At 36.8% G+C, this 19551-nt stretch overlaps 1 protein-coding gene across 24 annotated transcripts in view; it reads right to left on the bottom strand.

Annotated features, from left to right (window-relative positions):
• HDAC9 (histone deacetylase 9) overlaps positions 1-19551 on the bottom strand; it is a 927498-nt gene that overhangs the window by 266004 nt on the left and 641943 nt on the right. For all 24 annotated transcript variants that reach the window (XM_050783085.1, XM_050783067.1, XM_050783066.1 and 21 more), the window contains one exon: positions 10374-10551. In XM_050783085.1, the coding sequence (XP_050639042.1) occupies positions 10374-10551 (178 nt within the window). The remainder of the gene's footprint in view (positions 1-10373; positions 10552-19551) is intronic.

Below are 19551 nucleotides of genomic sequence, written 5' to 3'. Positions count from 1 at the left end.
TAATAACAAACATCTCCGAGCTAAAGGAGCATGTTCGAACCCATCTCAAGGAAGCTAAAAACCTTGAAAAAAGATTAGATGAATGGCTAACTAGAATAAACAGTGTAGAGAAGAGCTTAAATTACCTGATGGAGCTGAAGACCATGGCACGAGAATTTCATGACACATGCACAAACTTCAAAAGCCGATTCAATCAAGTGGAAGAAAGGGTATCAGTGATTGAAGATCAAATTAATGAAATAAAGTGAGAAGACAAGGTTAGAGAAAAAAGAGTAAAAAGAAATGAACAAAGCCTCCAAGAAATATGGGACTATGTGAAAAGAACAAATATATGCTTCATTGGTGCACCTGAAAGTGATGGGGAAAAGAGAACCAACTTGGGAAACACTCTTCAGGATATTATCCAGGAGAACTTCCCCAACTTCAAAAGGCAGGCCAACATTCAAATTCAGGAATTACAAAGAACACCACAAATATTCCTCAAGAAGAGCAACCCCAAGACACATAATTTTCAGATTCACCAAGGTTGAAATGAAGGAAAAAATGTTAAGGGCAGCCAGAGAAAAAGGTCGAGTTATCCACAAAGGGAAGTCCATCAGACTAACAGTGGCTCTCTTGGCAGAAACCCTACAAACCAGAAGAGAGTGGGGGCTAATATTCAACGTGGTCAAAGAAAAGAAATTTCAATCTAGAATTTCATATCCAGTCAAACTAAGCTTAATAAGTGAAGGAGAAGTAAAATCCATTACAGACAAGCAAATGCTGAGAGATTTTGTCAACACCAGACCTGCCTTACAAGAGCTCCTAAAAGAAGCACTAAACATGGAAAGAAACAACTGGTACCAGCCACTGCAAAAACATGTCAAATTGTAAAGACCATCAATGCTATGAAGAAACTACATCAATTAATGGGCAAAATAATCAGCTAACATCATAAGGACAGGATCAAATTCACACATAACAATATTAACGTTAAATTTAAATGGGCTAAATGTCCCAATTAAAAGATGCAGACTACAAATTAGATAATGAGTCAAGACCCATCAGTGTGCTGTGTTCAGCAGACCCATCTCACGTGCAGAGATCACATAGGCTCAAAATAAAGGGATGGAGGGAGATCTACCAAGCAAATGGAAAGCAAAAAAAAAAAAAACAGAGGTTGCAATCCTAGTCTCTGGTAAAACAGACGTTAAACCAACAAAGATCAAAAGAGACAAAGAAGACCATTACATAATGGTAAAGGGATCAGTTCAACAAGAAGAGCTAACTATCCTAAATGTATATGCACCCAATACAGGAGCACCTAGATTCATAAAGCAAGTCCTTAGAGACCTACAAAGAGACTTAGACTCCCACACAATAATAATGGGAGATTTTAACACCCCACTGTTAATATTAGACAGATGAAGGAGACAGAAGGTTAACAATGATATCCAGGAATTGAACGCAGCTCTGCACCTAACAGACATCTACAGAACTCTCCACACCAAATCAACAGAATATACCTTCTTCTCAGCACCATATCACACTTATTCTAAAATTGACCACATAATAGGGAATAAAGCACTCCTCAGCAAATGTAAAAGAACAGAAATCACAACAAACTGTCTCTCAGACTACAGTGCAATCAAATTATAACTCAGGATTAAGTACTAATTAATTCTAATGAAAACTAAATTCTAATAAAAACTGCACAACTACATGGAAACTGAACAACCTGCTCCTGAATGACTACTGGGTACATAATGAAATGAAGGCAGAAATAAAGATGTTCTTTGAAACCAATGAGAACAAAGACACAACTTATCAGAATCTCTGGGACACATTTAAAGTAGTGAGTAGAGGGAAATTTATAGCACTAAATGCACACAGGAGAAAGCAGGAAAGAACTAAAATTGACACCATAACATTACAGTTAAATGAACTAGAGAAGCAAGAGCAAACAAATTCAAAAGCTAGCAGAAGGCAAGAAATAACTAAAATAACAGCAAAACTGAAGGAGATAGAGACACAAAAAGCCCTTCAAAAAATCAATGAATCCAGGAGCTGGTTTTTTGAAAAGACCAACAGAATTGATAGACCACTAGCAAGACTAACAAAGAAGAAAATAGAGAAGAATCAAATAGACACAATAAAAAATTATATAGGGGATATCACCACCAATCCTACAGAAACACAAACTACCATCAGAGAATACTATAAACACCTCTATGCAAACAAACTAGAAAATCTAGAAGAAACGGATAAATTCCTGGACACATACACCCTCCCAAGGCTAAACCAGGAAGAAGTTGAATCTCTAAATAGACCAATAACAGGCTCTGAAATTGAGGCAATAATTAATAGCCTACCAACCAAAAAAAGTCCAGGACCAGATGGGTTCTCAGCCAAATTCTACCAGAGATACAAAGAGGAGCTGGTACCATTCCTTCTGAAACTATTCCAATAAATTGAAAAAGAGGAAATCCTCCCTATCTCATTTTATGAGGCCAGCATCCTCCTGATATCAAAGCCTGGCAGAGACACAACAAAAAAAGAGAATTTTAGACCAATATCCCTGATGAACATCGATGTGAAAATCCTCAATAAAATACTGGCAAACCAAATCCAGCAGCACATCGAAAAGTTTATCCTCCATGATCAAGTTGGCTTCATCCCTGGGATGCAAGGCTGGTTCAACATATGCAAATCAATAAACATAATCCATCACACAAACAGAACCAACGACAAAACCACATAATTATCTCAATAGATGCTGAAAAGGCCTTCGAGAAAATTCAACAGTCCTTCATTCTAAAAACTCTAAATAAATTAGGTATTTATGGAATGTATCTCAAAATATTAAGAGCTATTTATGATATACCCATAGCCAGTATCATACTGAATGGGCAAAAACTGGAAGCATTCCCTTTGAAACCAGCACAAGACAAGCATGCCATCTCTCACCACTCCTATTCAAGATAGTGTTGGAACTTCTGGCCAAGGCAATCAGGCAAGATATAGAAAAAACGGTATTCAATTAGGAAAAGAAGAAGTCAAATTGTCCCTGTTTGCAGATGACATGACTGTATATTTAGAAAACCCCATCATCTCATCCCAAAATCTCGTTAAGCTGATAAGCAACATCAGATATGTCTCAGGATACAAAATCAATGTGCAAAAATCACAAGCATTCCTATACACCAATAACAGACAGAGAGCCAAATCATGAGTGAACTCCCATTCACAATTGCTACAAAGAGAATAAAATACCTAGCAATCCAACTTACAAGGGATGTGAAGAAGCTCTTAAAGGAGAACTACAAACCACTGCTCAATGAAATAAAAGAGGACACAAACAAATGGGAAAATCATTCCATGCTCATGGATAGGAAGAATGGCCATACTGCCCAAGGTAATTTATAGATTAAGTGCCATCACCATCAAGCTACCAATAACTTTCTTCACAGAATTTGAAAAAACTACTTTACAGTTCATATGGAACCAAAAAAAGAGCCTGCATTGCCAAGACAATGTGAAGCAAAAAGAACAAAGCAGGACGCATCACACTACCTGACTTCAAACTATACTACAAGGGTACAATAACCAAAACAGCATGATACTGGCACCAAAACAGAGATAGAGACCAATGGAACAGAACAGAGGCCTCAGAAATACACCACACATCCACAACCATCTGATCTTTGACAAACCTGATAAAAACAAGAAATGGGGAAAGGATTCCCTATTTAATAAATGATGCTGGGAAAACTGGCTAGCCATATGTAGAAAGCTGAACTGGATCCCTTCCTTACACCTTACACAAAAATTAACTCAAGATGGATAAAGACGTAAATGTTAAACCTAAAACCATAAAAACCCTAGAAGAAAATCTAGGCAATACCATTCAGGACATAGGCATGGGCAAGGACTTCATGTCTAAAATACCAAAAGCAATGCCAACAAAAGCCAAAATAGACAAATGGGATCTAATTAAACTAATGAGCTTCTGCACAGCAAAAGAAACTACCACCAGAGTGAACAGGTAACCTACAGAATGGGAGAAAATTTTTACAATGTACCCATCTGACAAAGGGCTAATATCCAGAATCTACAAAGAACTCAAACAAATTTACAAGAAAAAAACAAACAACCCCATCAAAAATTGGGCAAAGGATACGAACAGACATTTCTCAAAAGAAGACAGTTATGCAGCCAACAGACACGTGAAAAAACCACAATGAGATACCATTTCACACCAGTTAGAATGGTGATCATTAAAAAGTCAGGAAACAACAGATGTTGGAGAGGATATGGGGAAATAGGAATGCTTTTACACTGTTGTTGGGACTGTAAACTGGTTCAACCATTGTGTAAAACAGTGTGGCGATTCCTCAAGGATCTGGAACTAGAAATACTATTTGACCTAGCAATCCCATTACTGGGTATATACCGAAAGGATTATAAATCATGCTACTATAAAGACACATGCACACGTATGTTTATTGCAGCACTATTCACAATAACAAAACTTGGAACCAACTTAAATGTCCATCAATGATAGACTGGATTAAGAAAATCTGGCACATATGCACCACGAAAACTATGCAGCCATAAAAAAGGATGAGTTCTTGTCCTTTGCAGGGACATGGATGAAGCTGGAAACCATCATTCTCAGCAAACTATCACAAGGACAGAAAACCAAACACCACATGTTCTCACTCATAGGTGGGAGCTGAACAATGAGATCACTTGGACACATGGCAAGGAACATCACACACCAGGGTCTGTCGGCGGGTAGGGGGCTGGAGGAGGGATAGCATTAGGAGAAATACCTAATGTAAATGACGAGTTGATGGGTGCAGCAAACCAACATGGCACATGTATACCTATGTATCAAACCTGCACGTTGTGCACATGTACCCTAGAATTTAAAGTATAATAATAAACAAAAAAGATCACTGATCACAGATCACTATAAAATATATAATAATGATGAAAAGTTTTGATATATTATGAGAATTACCCAAATGTGACTCAGAGACAGGAAGTGAACACATGTTATTGGAAAAGTGTCACCAATAGACTTACTCAGTGCAGGATTGCCACAAACCTTCAATTTTTAAAGTAAAATGTAATAAAACAAGTTATATTTGAAATAGGACTAATTGAGGATGTTTCCATAAGTAGAAAAAATATGTTCGTGGATAAGTAATTGCAAATCATACTTCCCACAAAGAAACACATATCAGGTTGGCCTCAGACTTCTACTCTTTTGTGCTAAACCCCTTGAATATTTGATCACATTTCCAGACTTTTCAGATAAAAAACTTGTGTCCCAATAAGTCTGTCTTCAAAACATGTGCGAAGGTAATAGGATTAAATTCTTAGGTATAAAAAGCATACCCCCCAAAAAATATATGTGTGTGTGTGTGTGTGTATGATACACAAAAGTAATATATAACTACATATTTATAAAAATATTTTCTACATTAATGTTTATATTATGATACATGATATATGTGATCAAGTTGAATTAATCTCCTAAATAAAAAAGATAGCTCTTTTTATCTTCTTCAGTGATTATTACATGGGTAAATTTTGGAAGAGTTTTTTGAAAGAAATTTCACGTACATATATTTGAGGACAGCAATTTAAAAAATAGATTTCCTGACAAAAGGAAAAATTAGTCTCTCCATTCTAATATGGGTAATAACAGAAGCTACTCTAGAAGGCCTTAAGACATGCACACATACACACACACACACACATATACACTGTATATATACACATATATACAAATATACACACATACTTTCAGATATACACACATGCACATAGATATGTATACAAATACAAATTACTTTTCTTTATCCTGTTAAAGATAAGCTTATAGAGTAAAAAGTATTGATTGGAAAATAAGTATAAACATATTTTTATAGAAGTTACCTCTGAGTGGTAGAATAATGAGTGACTTTCCATTATAATATTCTAGATTTACCAAATTGCCTTCAATGAACTTGTATCAATTTTTATAATTCTCAAAAGTATAAATGTTACCACGAAAGTTCAATTAATATATAACAATTATCTCAGGCCCTACTCAGCGGCTCACACCTGTATTCCCAGTACTTTGGAGGCCAAGGTGGGTGGATCACCTGAGGTTGGGCATTCAAGACCAGCCTGACCAACATGGAGAAACCCCATCTCTACTAAAAATACAAAATTAGCCAGGCATGGTGGCACATGCCTGTAATCCCAGCTACTAATGAGGCTGAGGCAGGAGAATCACTTGAACCCGGGAGGCAGAGGTTGTTGTGAGCTGAGATTGCACCAATGCACTCCAGCCTGGGCAACAAGACCAAAACTCCATCTAAAAAAAAAAAAATTATCTTGTAAAAATACTTTTATGCAATTTATGCCTACTTTCTACTCTCAGGAAATAGACTGAAGACGGCATCTTTCCAAAACTGACTAAACTCAGATAATATTTCTCCCTTGGAACATTTTTTGTTCTTGTCAGAAAGGGAGTTATATGGCTAATCCAGTGGGTTGCGGAGGATGCACATGGATGGTGAAGGTTTAAATGATGTGCATTGAAAATTATGTGACTTTTGCGTTAAATAACTTTTTAGTAGCACCAAAAAGTATAGCTCTTAGAGGATAGATTTAAGCCAGCCTCCTAGCTCTAAAATGTATCTCTGTCCACTACCTTGCTATTTAGTGGAACAGCTATTGAGAGTGTGAGATCTTATGACTTTCTTTAAAAAAAAAAAAAAAATACAAATACAATAGCCTCTCCCCTCCCCCATCTGCAGTTTGTCTTTCTACAGTTTCAACTATGGTTTGAGAATATTAACTGGACAATTCCAGAAATGCACAATTATATAACAACAAAACTCTAAGTTTTAAATTGTGTATCATTCTGAGCAGCATGATGAAGTCTTACACTGCCCCAGTGTAAGACCAGCTTGCCCAGGATGTGAATTATCCCTCTGTCCAGCAGCTCCATGCTCTCTATACCACCTGCCCACTAGTCATTTAGTAGCTGTCTTGATGATGAGGTTGACTGTGGCAGTGTCAATAGGAACCCATTTTTCTTGTAAGATTTTCAGTGTAAAGATGCAACATTCTTGTAAGTTCAAATAAGCTAACAAATATTCCTCTAAGTTATTGTAACTTTTAAATAACTTAGTTATCCTTTAGCAGAACAACAGTTACAATGTAACTACTTTCAGTGTATTCACTTTTAATTATTTTTTATTTCATAATGGCTCCAAAATGCAAGAGTAGTGAGGTTGACAGTTTGGATATGCCAAAGATAAGCCTTAAAGGGCTTCCTTTAAATGAAAGGTCTAAGTTCTCGACTTAAGGAAATTTAAAAAAAAAATCATATGCTAAGGTTGCTAAGCTCTACAGTAAGACGGAATCTTCTATCTGTGAAGTTGTGAAGAAGAAAAAAGAAATTTGTAATTGTTTTGCTGCCCCACCTCACCTCACACTACAAAAGTTATGACCATAGCATGTGAGAAGTGCTTAGTTAAGATGGAAAAGGCTATAAATTTATGGGTGGAAGACATGAACAGAAATGGGTTCCTATTGACCTCAATTGGTTCAATAGTATGGGCTGTTGTAGGCATTCCCTGGGAGTCTTAGAATAGCTCCCATGTAGATAAGAGGGTCTACTGTATTCCTAAAGAACATATGTGAATATTCCTTTAGATTGTTTAACATGTCTGCCACAAGTAGATATTAAAAAGTCAAAAGAAAGGAGATTAGTGCTTAAAATATATATTTTCAATAATACTAGAATGAAAACCTATAGTTCTCATCTGAAATCAAGATCATTAGAATTACTAAAGTGATTTTTGAGATCATGTGGATTACAGTAGTATTCAGGCTACAGGGGAAATTTAAGTTTGGATTAAAGCCAGAGCAATATGTGGAATAGCAGAGTGAAGATGGTGCATTTCATTTCCTTAGGATTTGGAATAGTACTAAATGAATGTTACATATCAAGTATATATATATTTTAATCCCAATGCCAGTGGAGAAGCTATTATTATAAATTGCATATGTTGCATGATTTTAAAATATTGTGCCTTTTTCTTGTAAGATTTTCTGTGTAAAGATGCAACATTCTTGTAAGTTAAAATAAGCTAACAAATATTCCTCTGAGTTATTGTAACTTTTAAATAACTTAGTTATCCTTTAGCAGAACAAGTTACAATGTAACTTTTACTTTCAGTGTATTCAAATTTGAACTAGTAAATTTGTAAGTGTTTATTATGAAATTAATATTCATTGATTCAACTAAAATGTTTATTGAATGTCTATTAAGTACAAAATCCTGTGTTTTCTAAAATAATTTTATATAATCTCTCATGTGGGCAAGGAATTGCCTCATCAAATCCATTATATATGAAAAGAATCTTAAGTTCACTTTCCTATTTGTTTTTGGAATACATGCTTTGATAAATACTAAAATGCTGACATTGAGAGGGGGAAAAAACCTAACTCTCTGAAATCACCTAGTCTTTGTTTGAATGATCAGAGTAGGATTATGTCCTGTTTATGTTACTGGATTTACAGTCCACCCTTCCATCTGGATTCTTCTAAGGTCTACAAATCCTATCCATCTGGCGACACAGTTTCCTTAAACTCCAGGTTCTCTCTAATATTCAGATATCTTGCTCCATTCATTCAAAGGAACATATGAAAACTGGAAGACACTGAAGTATGTCAGAAAAGGGCCACCCCTCTTAACCAAGGAAAGAAACTTTATCCATAGGAATACAGCAATATATAGCAGCAAACTTGGGGACATCAACATGAAACTTTGTAGTTAAGCTTACTTAAAGAATTTATTTTTAATATTATTTTTAATTTTTGATATTATAATATTAAGGAAATTATTTCAGTCAATGGAAACAGTTATCATGATAGAATTGTTGTTACTCTGTAGTTTCTGAAATATTAGGGTTGAATAAAAGACACGTTCAGGAGAAAGAATAGAGAGTAGGTAATTCTTAAAGGCTATTGCTCTTTCTATATGCAAAAAATTATTCCTCTGTATCATGTATCCGATTTTGAGCAAAAACTCTGCGAATCCACAGGGATAGCACCAGGCATGATTGATTCAAAGGCTGCCACTAACACTGGGCAGTGTTCCTGGGTTTTCCGGAATATCTGGGCATAGTTTTGCTATGCTCCTGGAAGTGGGAGAGTCAGAGGCAATGGCTAGTACGGAGAAAGAAATAGACCCAGCTCATAGCTCCTAGTACGGAATGTTTTCTTATGGCATAAGGCATTATAAAAAGTAGCTCCTATGCATACTTATTAAAGATGCCTACCAAAGTGAATTAACTTGGCCATTTCATTCATTGATTTTTAAATAAAAGATAGTATCAAGGCTTGGGAATATGGTTTTAGAAAAGAGATTTAACTTTTCCAAGCACAAAGGCTTGCATGAGGTCACAGAAGCCACAAAAACAAACTCTGAATCCTGAAAATGGATTTAAAAATAAATCAGATAACTCAAAAGAGCCTTTGGGGAAAGTACATATAATTTCTCCTTCTGCAGCATCCAAGTTATGAGTCTGTTAGGGCCACAATATCTTTCATTTGATCAGCCACAGTTTGAGAGCACGGAACTAGAATGGAGTAGACAAAAAGAAATAATTATCCACGCATCTATTTACAGCACTGTTCCTTTGCGGAGGGAATAGCACCCTTTGTGTGTGTGTGAGTGTGTGTGTGTGTTCCACACTTAACCTTCTTTTGGCCTTGGAATTATCTGGCTTGTTTTCCTCTGTAGTCAGGTTCTGAAATATCAAACACAGCTGTAGACAAAGGAAGAGGTTGGTCAAAAAGCCCACCCAGAGATTCCATAATAAATAGAAATGAAAGTAACATACATAGAATCAAGTAAAGTTTGCTTTGGTACTATAGAATTCCATGAGTCATTTGCATGGGGAACCAGAAGAAAACAATGAAATAAAACAAAAAAACAAACTGGTTAAAGGGCACTCTTTGGAGTCAAGTGAGGAAGCCAAGCATCATAAATTTCCCAGTGGCTGGGCAGAAGGTAAGAGATTGAGGAACACTGCTAAAGAATGTTGCAGGGATTTTCATTTCCAAAAAACTCATGCACCTGTTGATGTATTTTCCAGGCCCTTGGATGATAGCAATTTATGAGGCTATTAGTACTGAGTCCAAGATTTATCAGATATGCTGTTTGTCTTATAGCCAATATAACCTCACAAAATTTGGGTTGCACTGGGTTAAAATGGAGCGTTCTGCTCTTGGAGTTATTCAGAGCATTTAAATCGGTTAATCCTACAAGAACGGTGCATTTAGCCTGCCTATTAGAGGGAGTCTTTAGGGATTCCTACCAGTTGCAGAGCCAGGCTGGAGGGGGCGGTCCATTGCTGGGTGAGGTAAAACAGAGGCAGCAGGGGAAGAGTGAGTCCTGGAGACAAGACGGTGTTTCTCTAATCCATCCATGCCAACCGCAGCCAGCGGCGCTTGGCGCACAGAGAGCGCACGTGTGTGCGGGGGTTCCAGGAAGGGCTGTTGCCAAGAAAAGAGCACAGTAGAAAGAAATGTGAGACAAGATTTGAGGGAGACACTGAGCGACATGTCAACAAATTAAGTTCATCAGGTCAGAGACATAATAAACGGTGTGAAGGAAAAAGAAAAAAAAAAATAGAGAAAGGGAGAGAAAAAACAAGATCCAGTCAATAAATCCATTCAACAGATGTTTTCACACTGACGGCCAGGGCCTGTCTGCCTGGCTAAGGAGGAGGTGATGGCAGGAGGCCTGTCAGTTTGAACTGATTGAAAGAAACAAACCTTTAACCTCAAGAGTAACGTCGACTTCGACTCATTTCCTACTTAGATACCAACGTTTTGAATACAGCCCCAGAACTGCCACACAACGTGGGAGAACAATTCAACGCTTTCAAACTGCCAGTGAGGGCTAATTCTGAAAATTCTCTCCTGAATTTGTTTCAGTGAATATTGTTTATGAATTCTATGGATGTCTCTAAAAATGACCAATTACACGATTGTATTTTGACACCTTTCAGTCTTCATATACTGGTATAGAAAAAAATGAGTATTTCATAGTTTGTATGGTATAATTTCAACACTGTAAAATTATTTGGTTTTAAAATATAGTATTAAGTATATCCTCAGTGATTTAACACTGTTATTATATTCTTCATCCTTCCCAACTTACTGAATCAGTGAATCACAGTTTGGAAGTTTATGGAAGATTCACTTAGTCTCTTCCTCTGTCTCCAAGAAAAGATACTCTCAAACACAGATAGGCAGCTTATTTAATCATCAATGCTACACAGCTACCTTTGTGCAAAAAAAAGTATATATTTTAAAATATATATTTTAAATATATATTGTTTCATAATTTTATTTAATATTTATTTATTAATAAAAATATTTATCAAAATATATATACTACACTGTGAATATTTTCTCTTCAACCTAAGAGAATTCATAAGCTTTATGCTGTTTTTATTTGTCTTTCCTAACGAATATGAAGAATAGCTGAACAGTGGTAAAAAAAAACATGATAATCTCTTGCAATGTATAAACTGTTGCTCCAAAGGTTGCCAGAGTATTTTTAAACAAGTCTAATTCTTGTAATTTTATAAATGTGTGTGCTCTTCTGCTTCTGCTTCCTACCTGACTAGCATTTGTTCTTTTAAGACTTGAGGCAGACATTACTTCTCCTTAGTTAAGGCCTTGCCTTAACCTTCCTGCTAGACTAGGTGCTCCCCTTCTACCCAACATGTGCCATCACAGGTCATACTCATCCTGTATTTCCACCCAAGGCTTGCTACATGCTAGGTGTACAAATTACACTTGCTGAGAAACTTACTGAGAAAGCTAACAAATCTGTATACAATACAACTGTACTCATTGCATATCACATGGTTTTATGTAATTGTAGCTTTCTCTGTACATGATATGAGTTAATGCTGCATATAAACCTATAAATTGGGATTATAAATATAGATTTAATTACAGACCATAAGCAGAGATTTCTGAATTTAGAAAAAAGTAAGAATGATTTAAAATTAACTTTAAAATAGGCAATAGTTAATGTATATGTTGTTACTTCTGTTTTGCTCTACAGAATAATCAAACCATCAATCAATTGGAAGGTATATGTCACATACCGAGGCTTTGGGCATTTGCTTCGATGATTGGGATGGATTGGTCAGGGACCTATTCTAGCTACAATGGTTTATACAGTTTTACAAGAGTCTAACTCTCCTGTTTTCTTGAGTGCCTTGTGTTCAATGTCCTGAGGACACAGCAGTAAGATTAATATAGTCCTTCCTCATATGGAACTTACTGTTACAGGGAATACAAATATATAATTATGATTTGGAGGGTTCTGTTGGGAAAAGGAAGCTTTTCCATATATGATCTATAATTTCTGGGTGCATGTTTATCTGATTTTTTGTAATATCCATCTCCTCCCTTTCTTTCTACTGTAATTTCTTCAACTCCGGTGTAAGACATGGCAAAAGATTCCTAACTGATTACCCAACTTCTAATACCAAACAGTCCTATTCCTTCCTGCAAGAATTCTCTTCCTGAAGCCCTGCAGTAAGCAAGACATTAACACAAAAAGACTCTGAAGGTCAATCCAAATTTGAAGAACCTCTACAGTCTGTCATTTGTACTCTCCTTTACCTGAGGCTAACCTACATTTTAAGCCTTAGATCATTTATTCCTTTTCTAAGTTCTAGCCAAATACTGTCCACTGAACATCATTCCGAGGAATATCATTCCGAGGGCTGCAGTATGACTTTCATGGGCCCTGTGCAATTTTATCATTGTGGACTCCAAAAAACAGTATTGAAAACTACACTTTAAGCCTGCATTGGCATACATTGGATTCATTATCATATATTCATATTATTAGATTCATTTTTTTTCTGACTAAGAAATTAAAATGTAAAATGTGTCGTGGGTCCTAACAGTATATCATAGGCTCTGGGCACTGTGTTTGCTGTGTCTCACGGATATATTGACCATGATCATTCATGCTTCTTCCAAGCCATCCTTTCTAGATCACCCCTCTATGTGTGGCTATGAAGCTCCACATTCAGCTCTACACACACCTTCTAAGGTCCACTTAAAATTTCACAGTCTCTTTTGAACACTCACATTAATTGTGCTTTCCCCTTCTGTTACATTCCCATCACATTTTGTTTTTCCCTCTCCTTTTCCTGCCATAGTCTTTTATATATTAGAGTTATTGCATGCAGTAACTATTTCTTGGGCTCACACTCCATGCTGGACACGTTGCTAGTGTGCAGAACTTTTTTATGCTTATTCTCTAGTGAGGAGACAGATACTAAATACAGACATGCATCCCATAACAATATTTTGGTCAAGGATAGACCGCATATATGACACTGGGCCCAGAAGATTATAATGGAGCGCAAAAATCCCTTTCACCTACTGACGTATTAGCCTTCCTAATGTCGAAAGCACAATTACTTTCGTTTTAATAATTTAGTGTAGCCTAAGTGTACAGTGTTTATGAAGTCTACAGTACCATGCAATAATGTCCTACGCCTTCATGTTCACTCATCAGCCACTCACTGACTCACCCAGAGCAACTTCCAGTCATGCAAGCTCTACTCAGGGCAAGTGCCTTATCCATGTATATTATGTTTTACCTTTTATAATCAACTGTATTTTTATTGTACCTTTTCTACGTTTATATACACAAATTGCCTACAATATTCAGTATAGTAACATGCTGTACAGGTTTGTAGGCTAGGAAAAGTAAGCTATTACATATGGCCTAGGTGCATAATAGGCTATACCATCTAGGTTTGTGTAGGTATACTCTATGATGTTCGTACAACAAGGTAATTAATTCAGGATGATATGAAAAACTTAAAAAAAAAAACCTGATGAAGAGGTTCAGGGAAATTTTGTTTAAGAAAGCGATATTTAATTTTAAATATGAAGGACAAATTGGAATTAACCAGGTGACAAATGCAAGGAGAAGCTCTAAATACATTTTGCATGTGTGTGTGCGTGCACATTTGTGTGTGTGTAAAATGATCTGTCCTTGTATAATGTTCAAAGTTCGTTGAACCAGAAACTGGATATAACTCATCTTTTAACTTATTTTCTGCTGCATTTTATGTATTTTCTCACACTTTCTAGAAGATATACTATTTTATTTGTGCATTAAGAAAATGCAATAGATATTTGGAAATTAAAGGCCATGTTTGTTTTTTTTTTTTTATCACAAGGCCATGTTTAAATGACTGGGGTTACTAAATATTTTTTCTCTTAATGAGTAGTTTGATACTGTAAGGACTCCATTTAAATAACACCACCTACTACCTTTCTTTTTTTTTTTTTTTTTAAAGTAAATATTTATTGCTTTACTTGACCTCCACTGAAACCCTGTAATATAAAACAGTTTGCTAATTCAAAAGCATTATGTAAATGTTACATGATAGTATAACATTTCGCAATTCAGTAAGCAGCATCCTACCTGTCCAGTGTCTACCAGAAGGAATATGGCAATATAAGTAAGAAATAACTACTTGTTCAATATTAATTTGTTCGTTACTTGTAAATGTTCATCCAATAGCTATTGCTCAATCAAAAGGCAACAGTCCTTGTCCTGCATTGTACAGACAGCAAAGTAGATTTAGGATGTTGTGGGTTGACACCCAAAATTTAGGCACTTGCACCTTAACTGCAGTTAGTAAGTTCCATGAAGAGATGACCTTTGGCTGCTATATATTCCCATGCATATCTTTTCCATGCAGTGTTTCACACATAGTGGGCTTTAATAATATGTATTATTCAATTTAAAATGAATGCATAATAAGGAGATATATATAATCATTCTTAAGATCGTATTATAAGGAGAGGATAAAACAAGAAAACATATTATAAGCAATCACAACACAAAATAATCAAGAAATGGCTGAGAAAAAAATATGACAAATAGAGTCCAGACAAAATGATCACCAAAGGACAAAATCCTAAAATTCTTTTGTGTTGGAGCCAAGAGATAATGTGAGGAAAATTCCAGTGATTTGAGGATTATTTTTCCTTTATGTCATTTCCAAGTTTTCTGCATATTACCTATATTAAAACTGTAATTAAGAAAAAATGGTAAATGTTATTTAAACAGTCAAATCTTCCAAACACTTTATTAGGACAGATTCATAATTATTGGAACTATGAACAGAGATGGGCCAAACATTTTTGAACTTTCTTTCAAAAATTGTACTAGAGAAGAAAGAAGTTTATTCACTTTCAAAGAGTTGATTGCAATTATACACTTTTACAAATGAAATGTGGCTTTCACTGTCTAAGAAGAGTTATAACAATCCAGTAAACCACATATTATTATACCGCATGTTAATCACTGAGTTATCATTAAATGCCAGGTCACTTTTATTTTAGGATAGATATCCAGCCTCGTTAACAAAAGCATCCTTCTTGAGCTTGAAAGCTGAAATTACATTTTTCTGTTGTCTCTGGAATGGATTGAAATGTTTCACTAAACCAGTTTTTTTACCATTAGTAGTTATAATGAGAGATAATTTTATTCATGTTTATACTTCTAAGTAAGTATGAAAGAGCATGTGTCTCTCTTACAGTGCCGAAAAATTAAAACGTCGAACAGGTCAGAATCTACTGTTAATAAAAATTAGAGGAATATCCAAGGTAACACTTTACTTATTGAGCACCATTAGAAAATGTGTTATCCCCTCCTTAAATGAATAGTTAATATGCTCCCCACAAAAGCATTTTTTATTAACATTTATTTTACATATTCTTTATTGAGTCTATTTTTTATGCAGTAAAAGTCTTTCTTTTCCAGCTGATTCAACTGGGGACTTGGTTTTGATGGCTTATTTTGCCAGATTGTCATTCCGGAAAATACTCTCAGCTAACTGAGATGTGTAAGACAACTTTTCATTATATGATGTGGTCTAAGGCCACTGTGCCCAAACATCTGTCCACTCCCACTGATAAAATTCATGTAATTACTTTGACAGAAGAGTTGTTTTGCACCTATTTTGTAAATTCCTCAATATTACCTAGTAAAACATCAATACCTTTGTGGCCCCACCATTCTAAGTGGTAGCGCATAGGCATTGCTATCATTTGAAAGTGGGTAGGGATAGTTCTAGAAGGTCTTTGTATGACAAGCACAATGTTCTGGCTTAGAATGAAGTATTTTCTTGGGGGTGGCCTGCTAATGGAGACTATGAGGTGCTAAAGTCCCTGGGTTAAGGAAACCACATGGTTCCATGTTTTGTAATAACAGTAATTTCTTTGTTCTGTTTTGTTTTGCTTTCTTATTGCTATCGCACAGGGACCAAATGCATAGCTTCTGGGTTTTCACTTTGCTCTGGATGATCACATTTGCTTCCTGACCTGTGGGTGGTTACTCATGGTCTATAATCAATATCATCATGCAACTTTAGCAAGAGCAAATAACAGAAATCATAAATCATAATGCATACTCTGAAAATACAGAGCAAGAGACACTCATAGACTACTTTGAGGAGAGTAAATTGTTTTAACACTTTAAAGAACAATTCACAACATTTTGTACAAATAGTTTGTATTGACTGTAAACTCTAGCAAATATGGTGAGTGAAAAAACAAGCAAAAGAATATATGAAAAAATTTTATTTCCAAAATTTGCAAATTAATATCACATATTAAGTATGTTAATGAATTAATAAAAAGTAAAGACATACATGAAAAAATAAACAGCAAATTCAGAAGAGAAGGAATGGGAGCGACAATGGGAGAGAGATACATAGGAAACTTGAATTGTACCTGTAGTGTTCTATTTCTTAAGCTGGATGTTATGAGTGTTCATTGTTGTAATATCTATACCTGTTAATTGTTTAATAATTTTTCAAAAATAGAATTAATGCTTATGGCATGTTTGTCATATATAAAACACCAATATTATTATAATAACTAACGTTCCACATACAGATACCTTTATTGTAAACATTACATTTTTGTAGAAGAAGAAGAAATTAAGAGAGAAAAAGTAAATATAAATGAAAAAAGAAAACAAAAATAGGCTGGGCACAGCGGCTCACACTAAAATCGCAGCACTTTGGGAGGCCAAGGCAGAGAAACTCTTGAGCCCAGGAGTTCAAGACCAGACTGGGCAACATAGGGAGATCCTATCTCTATAAAAAATTAACACAAAAATTAGTTGGCATGGTGTCACATGCCTGTAGTCCCAGGAGGCTGAGGAGGGAGGATCACTTGAGTACAGCAGGTTGAGGCTGCAGTGAGCCATGATCAGGCCACTGGACTGCAGCCTGAGTGACAGAGTGAAACTCTGTCTCAGAAAAAGAAGAAAAAAAAGAGCATAAAAATACGTTTGGTAACACATTTTTTTTTACTAAGGTAAAGTATGTGAATTTACTTTTACATCATATATTCATAAGATATACATTAATCTGTACCAACTATGAAATAATTTCACTAATAGATAAATGAACACAGTAATATGTATAATTAAGTATATTTTGTCTTTAAAATTTCAACATATTATCTTTTTAAATTCACTCAGTAAGAAAACCATGGGGCGGAGCAAGATGGCCGAATAGGAGCAGCTCCAGTCTCCAACTCCCAGCGCGAGCGACACAGAAGACCGGTGATTTCTGCATTTTCAACTGAGGTACTGGGTTCATCTCACTGGGGAGTGCCGGACGATCGGTGCTGGTCAGCTGCTGCAGCCCGACCAGCGAGAGCTGAAGCAGGGCGAGGCATCGCCTCACCTGGGAAGCGCAAGGGGGAAGGGAGTCCCTTTTCCTAGCCAGGGGAACTGAGACACACAACACCTGGAAAATCGGGTAACTCCTACCCCAATACTGCGCTTTAAGCAAACAGGCACACCTGGAGATCATATCCCACACCTGGCCGGGAGGGTCCCACACCCACGGAGCCTCCCTCATTGCTAGCGCAGCAGTCTGTGATCTACCGGCAAGGCAGCAGCGAGGCTGGGGGAGGGGCGCCCGCCATTGCTGAGGCTTAAGTAGGTAAACAAAGCCGCTGGGAAGCTCGAACTGGGTGGAGCTCACAGCAGCTCAAGGAAACCTGCCTGTCTCTGTAGACTCCACCTCTGGAGACAGGGCACAGTAAACTAAACAAACGCAGCAGACATCTGCAGACGCAAACGACTCTGTCTGACAGCTTTGAAGAGAGCAGTGAATCTCCCAACACGGAGGTTGAGATCTGAGAAGGGACAGACTCCCTGCTCAAGTGGGTCACTGACCCCTGAGTAGCCTAACTGGGAGACATCCCCCACTAGGGGCAGTCTGACACCCCACACCTCACAGGGAGGAGTACACCCCTGAGAGGAAGCTTCCAAAGCAAGAATCAGACAGGTACACTCACTGTTCAGAAATATTCTATCTTCTGCAGCCTCTGCTGCTGATACCCAGGCAAACAGGGTCTGGAGTGGACCTCAAGCAATCTCCAACAGACCTACAGCTGAGGGTCCTGACTGTTAGAAGGAAAACTATCAAACAGGAAGGACACCTACACCAAAACCCCATCAGTACACCACCATCATCAAAGACCAGAGGCAGATAAAACCACAAAGATGGGGAAAAAGCAGGGCAGAAAAGCTGGAAATTCAAAAAATAAGAGCGCATCTCCCCCGGCAAAGGAGCGCAGCTCTTCGCCAGCAACGGATCAAAGCTGGACGGAGAATGACTTTGACGAGATGAGAGAAGAAGGCTTCAGTCCATCAAATTTCTCAGAGCTAAAGGAGGAATTACGTACCCAGCGCAAAGAAACTAAAAATCTTGAAAAAAAAAAGTGGAAGAATTGATGGCTAGAGTAATTAATGCAGAGAAGGTCCTAAACGAAATGAAAGAGATGAAAACCATGACACGAGAAATACGTGACAAATGCACAAGCTTCAGTAACCAACTCGATCAACTGGAAGAAAGAGTATCAGCGATTGAGGATCAAATGAATGAAATGAAGCGAGAAGAGAAACCAAAAGAAAAAAGAAGAAAAAGAAATGAACAAAGCCTGCAAGAAGTATGGGATTATGTAAAAAGACCAAATCTACGTCTGATTGGGGTGCCTGAAAGTGAGGGGGAAAATGGAACCAAGTTGGAAAACACTCTTCAGGATATCATCCAGGAAAACTTCCCCAACCTAGTAGGGCAGGCCAACATTCAAATCCAGGAAATACAGAGAACGCCACAAAGATACTCCTCGAGAAGAGCAACTCCAAGACACATAATTGCCAGATTCACCAAAGTTGAAATGAAGGAAAAAATCTTAAGGGCAGCCAGAGAGAAAGGTCGGGTTACCCACAAAGGGAAGCCCATCAGACTAACAGCAGATCTCTCAGCAGAAACTCTACAAGCCAGAAGAGAGTGGGGGCCAATATTCAACGTTCTTAAAGAAAAGAATTTTAAACCCAGAATTTCATATCCAGCCAAACTAAGTTTCATAAGTGAAGGAGAAATAAAATCCTTTACAGATAAGCAA

This window comes from Macaca thibetana, chromosome 3 (assembly GCF_024542745.1).
Source record: "Macaca thibetana thibetana isolate TM-01 chromosome 3, ASM2454274v1, whole genome shotgun sequence".
Classification (NCBI taxonomy): domain Eukaryota; kingdom Metazoa; phylum Chordata; class Mammalia; order Primates; family Cercopithecidae; genus Macaca; species Macaca thibetana.
Note: the sequence above shows the minus strand (reverse complement) of the source record. Positions and strands in the feature narration are given on the sequence as shown.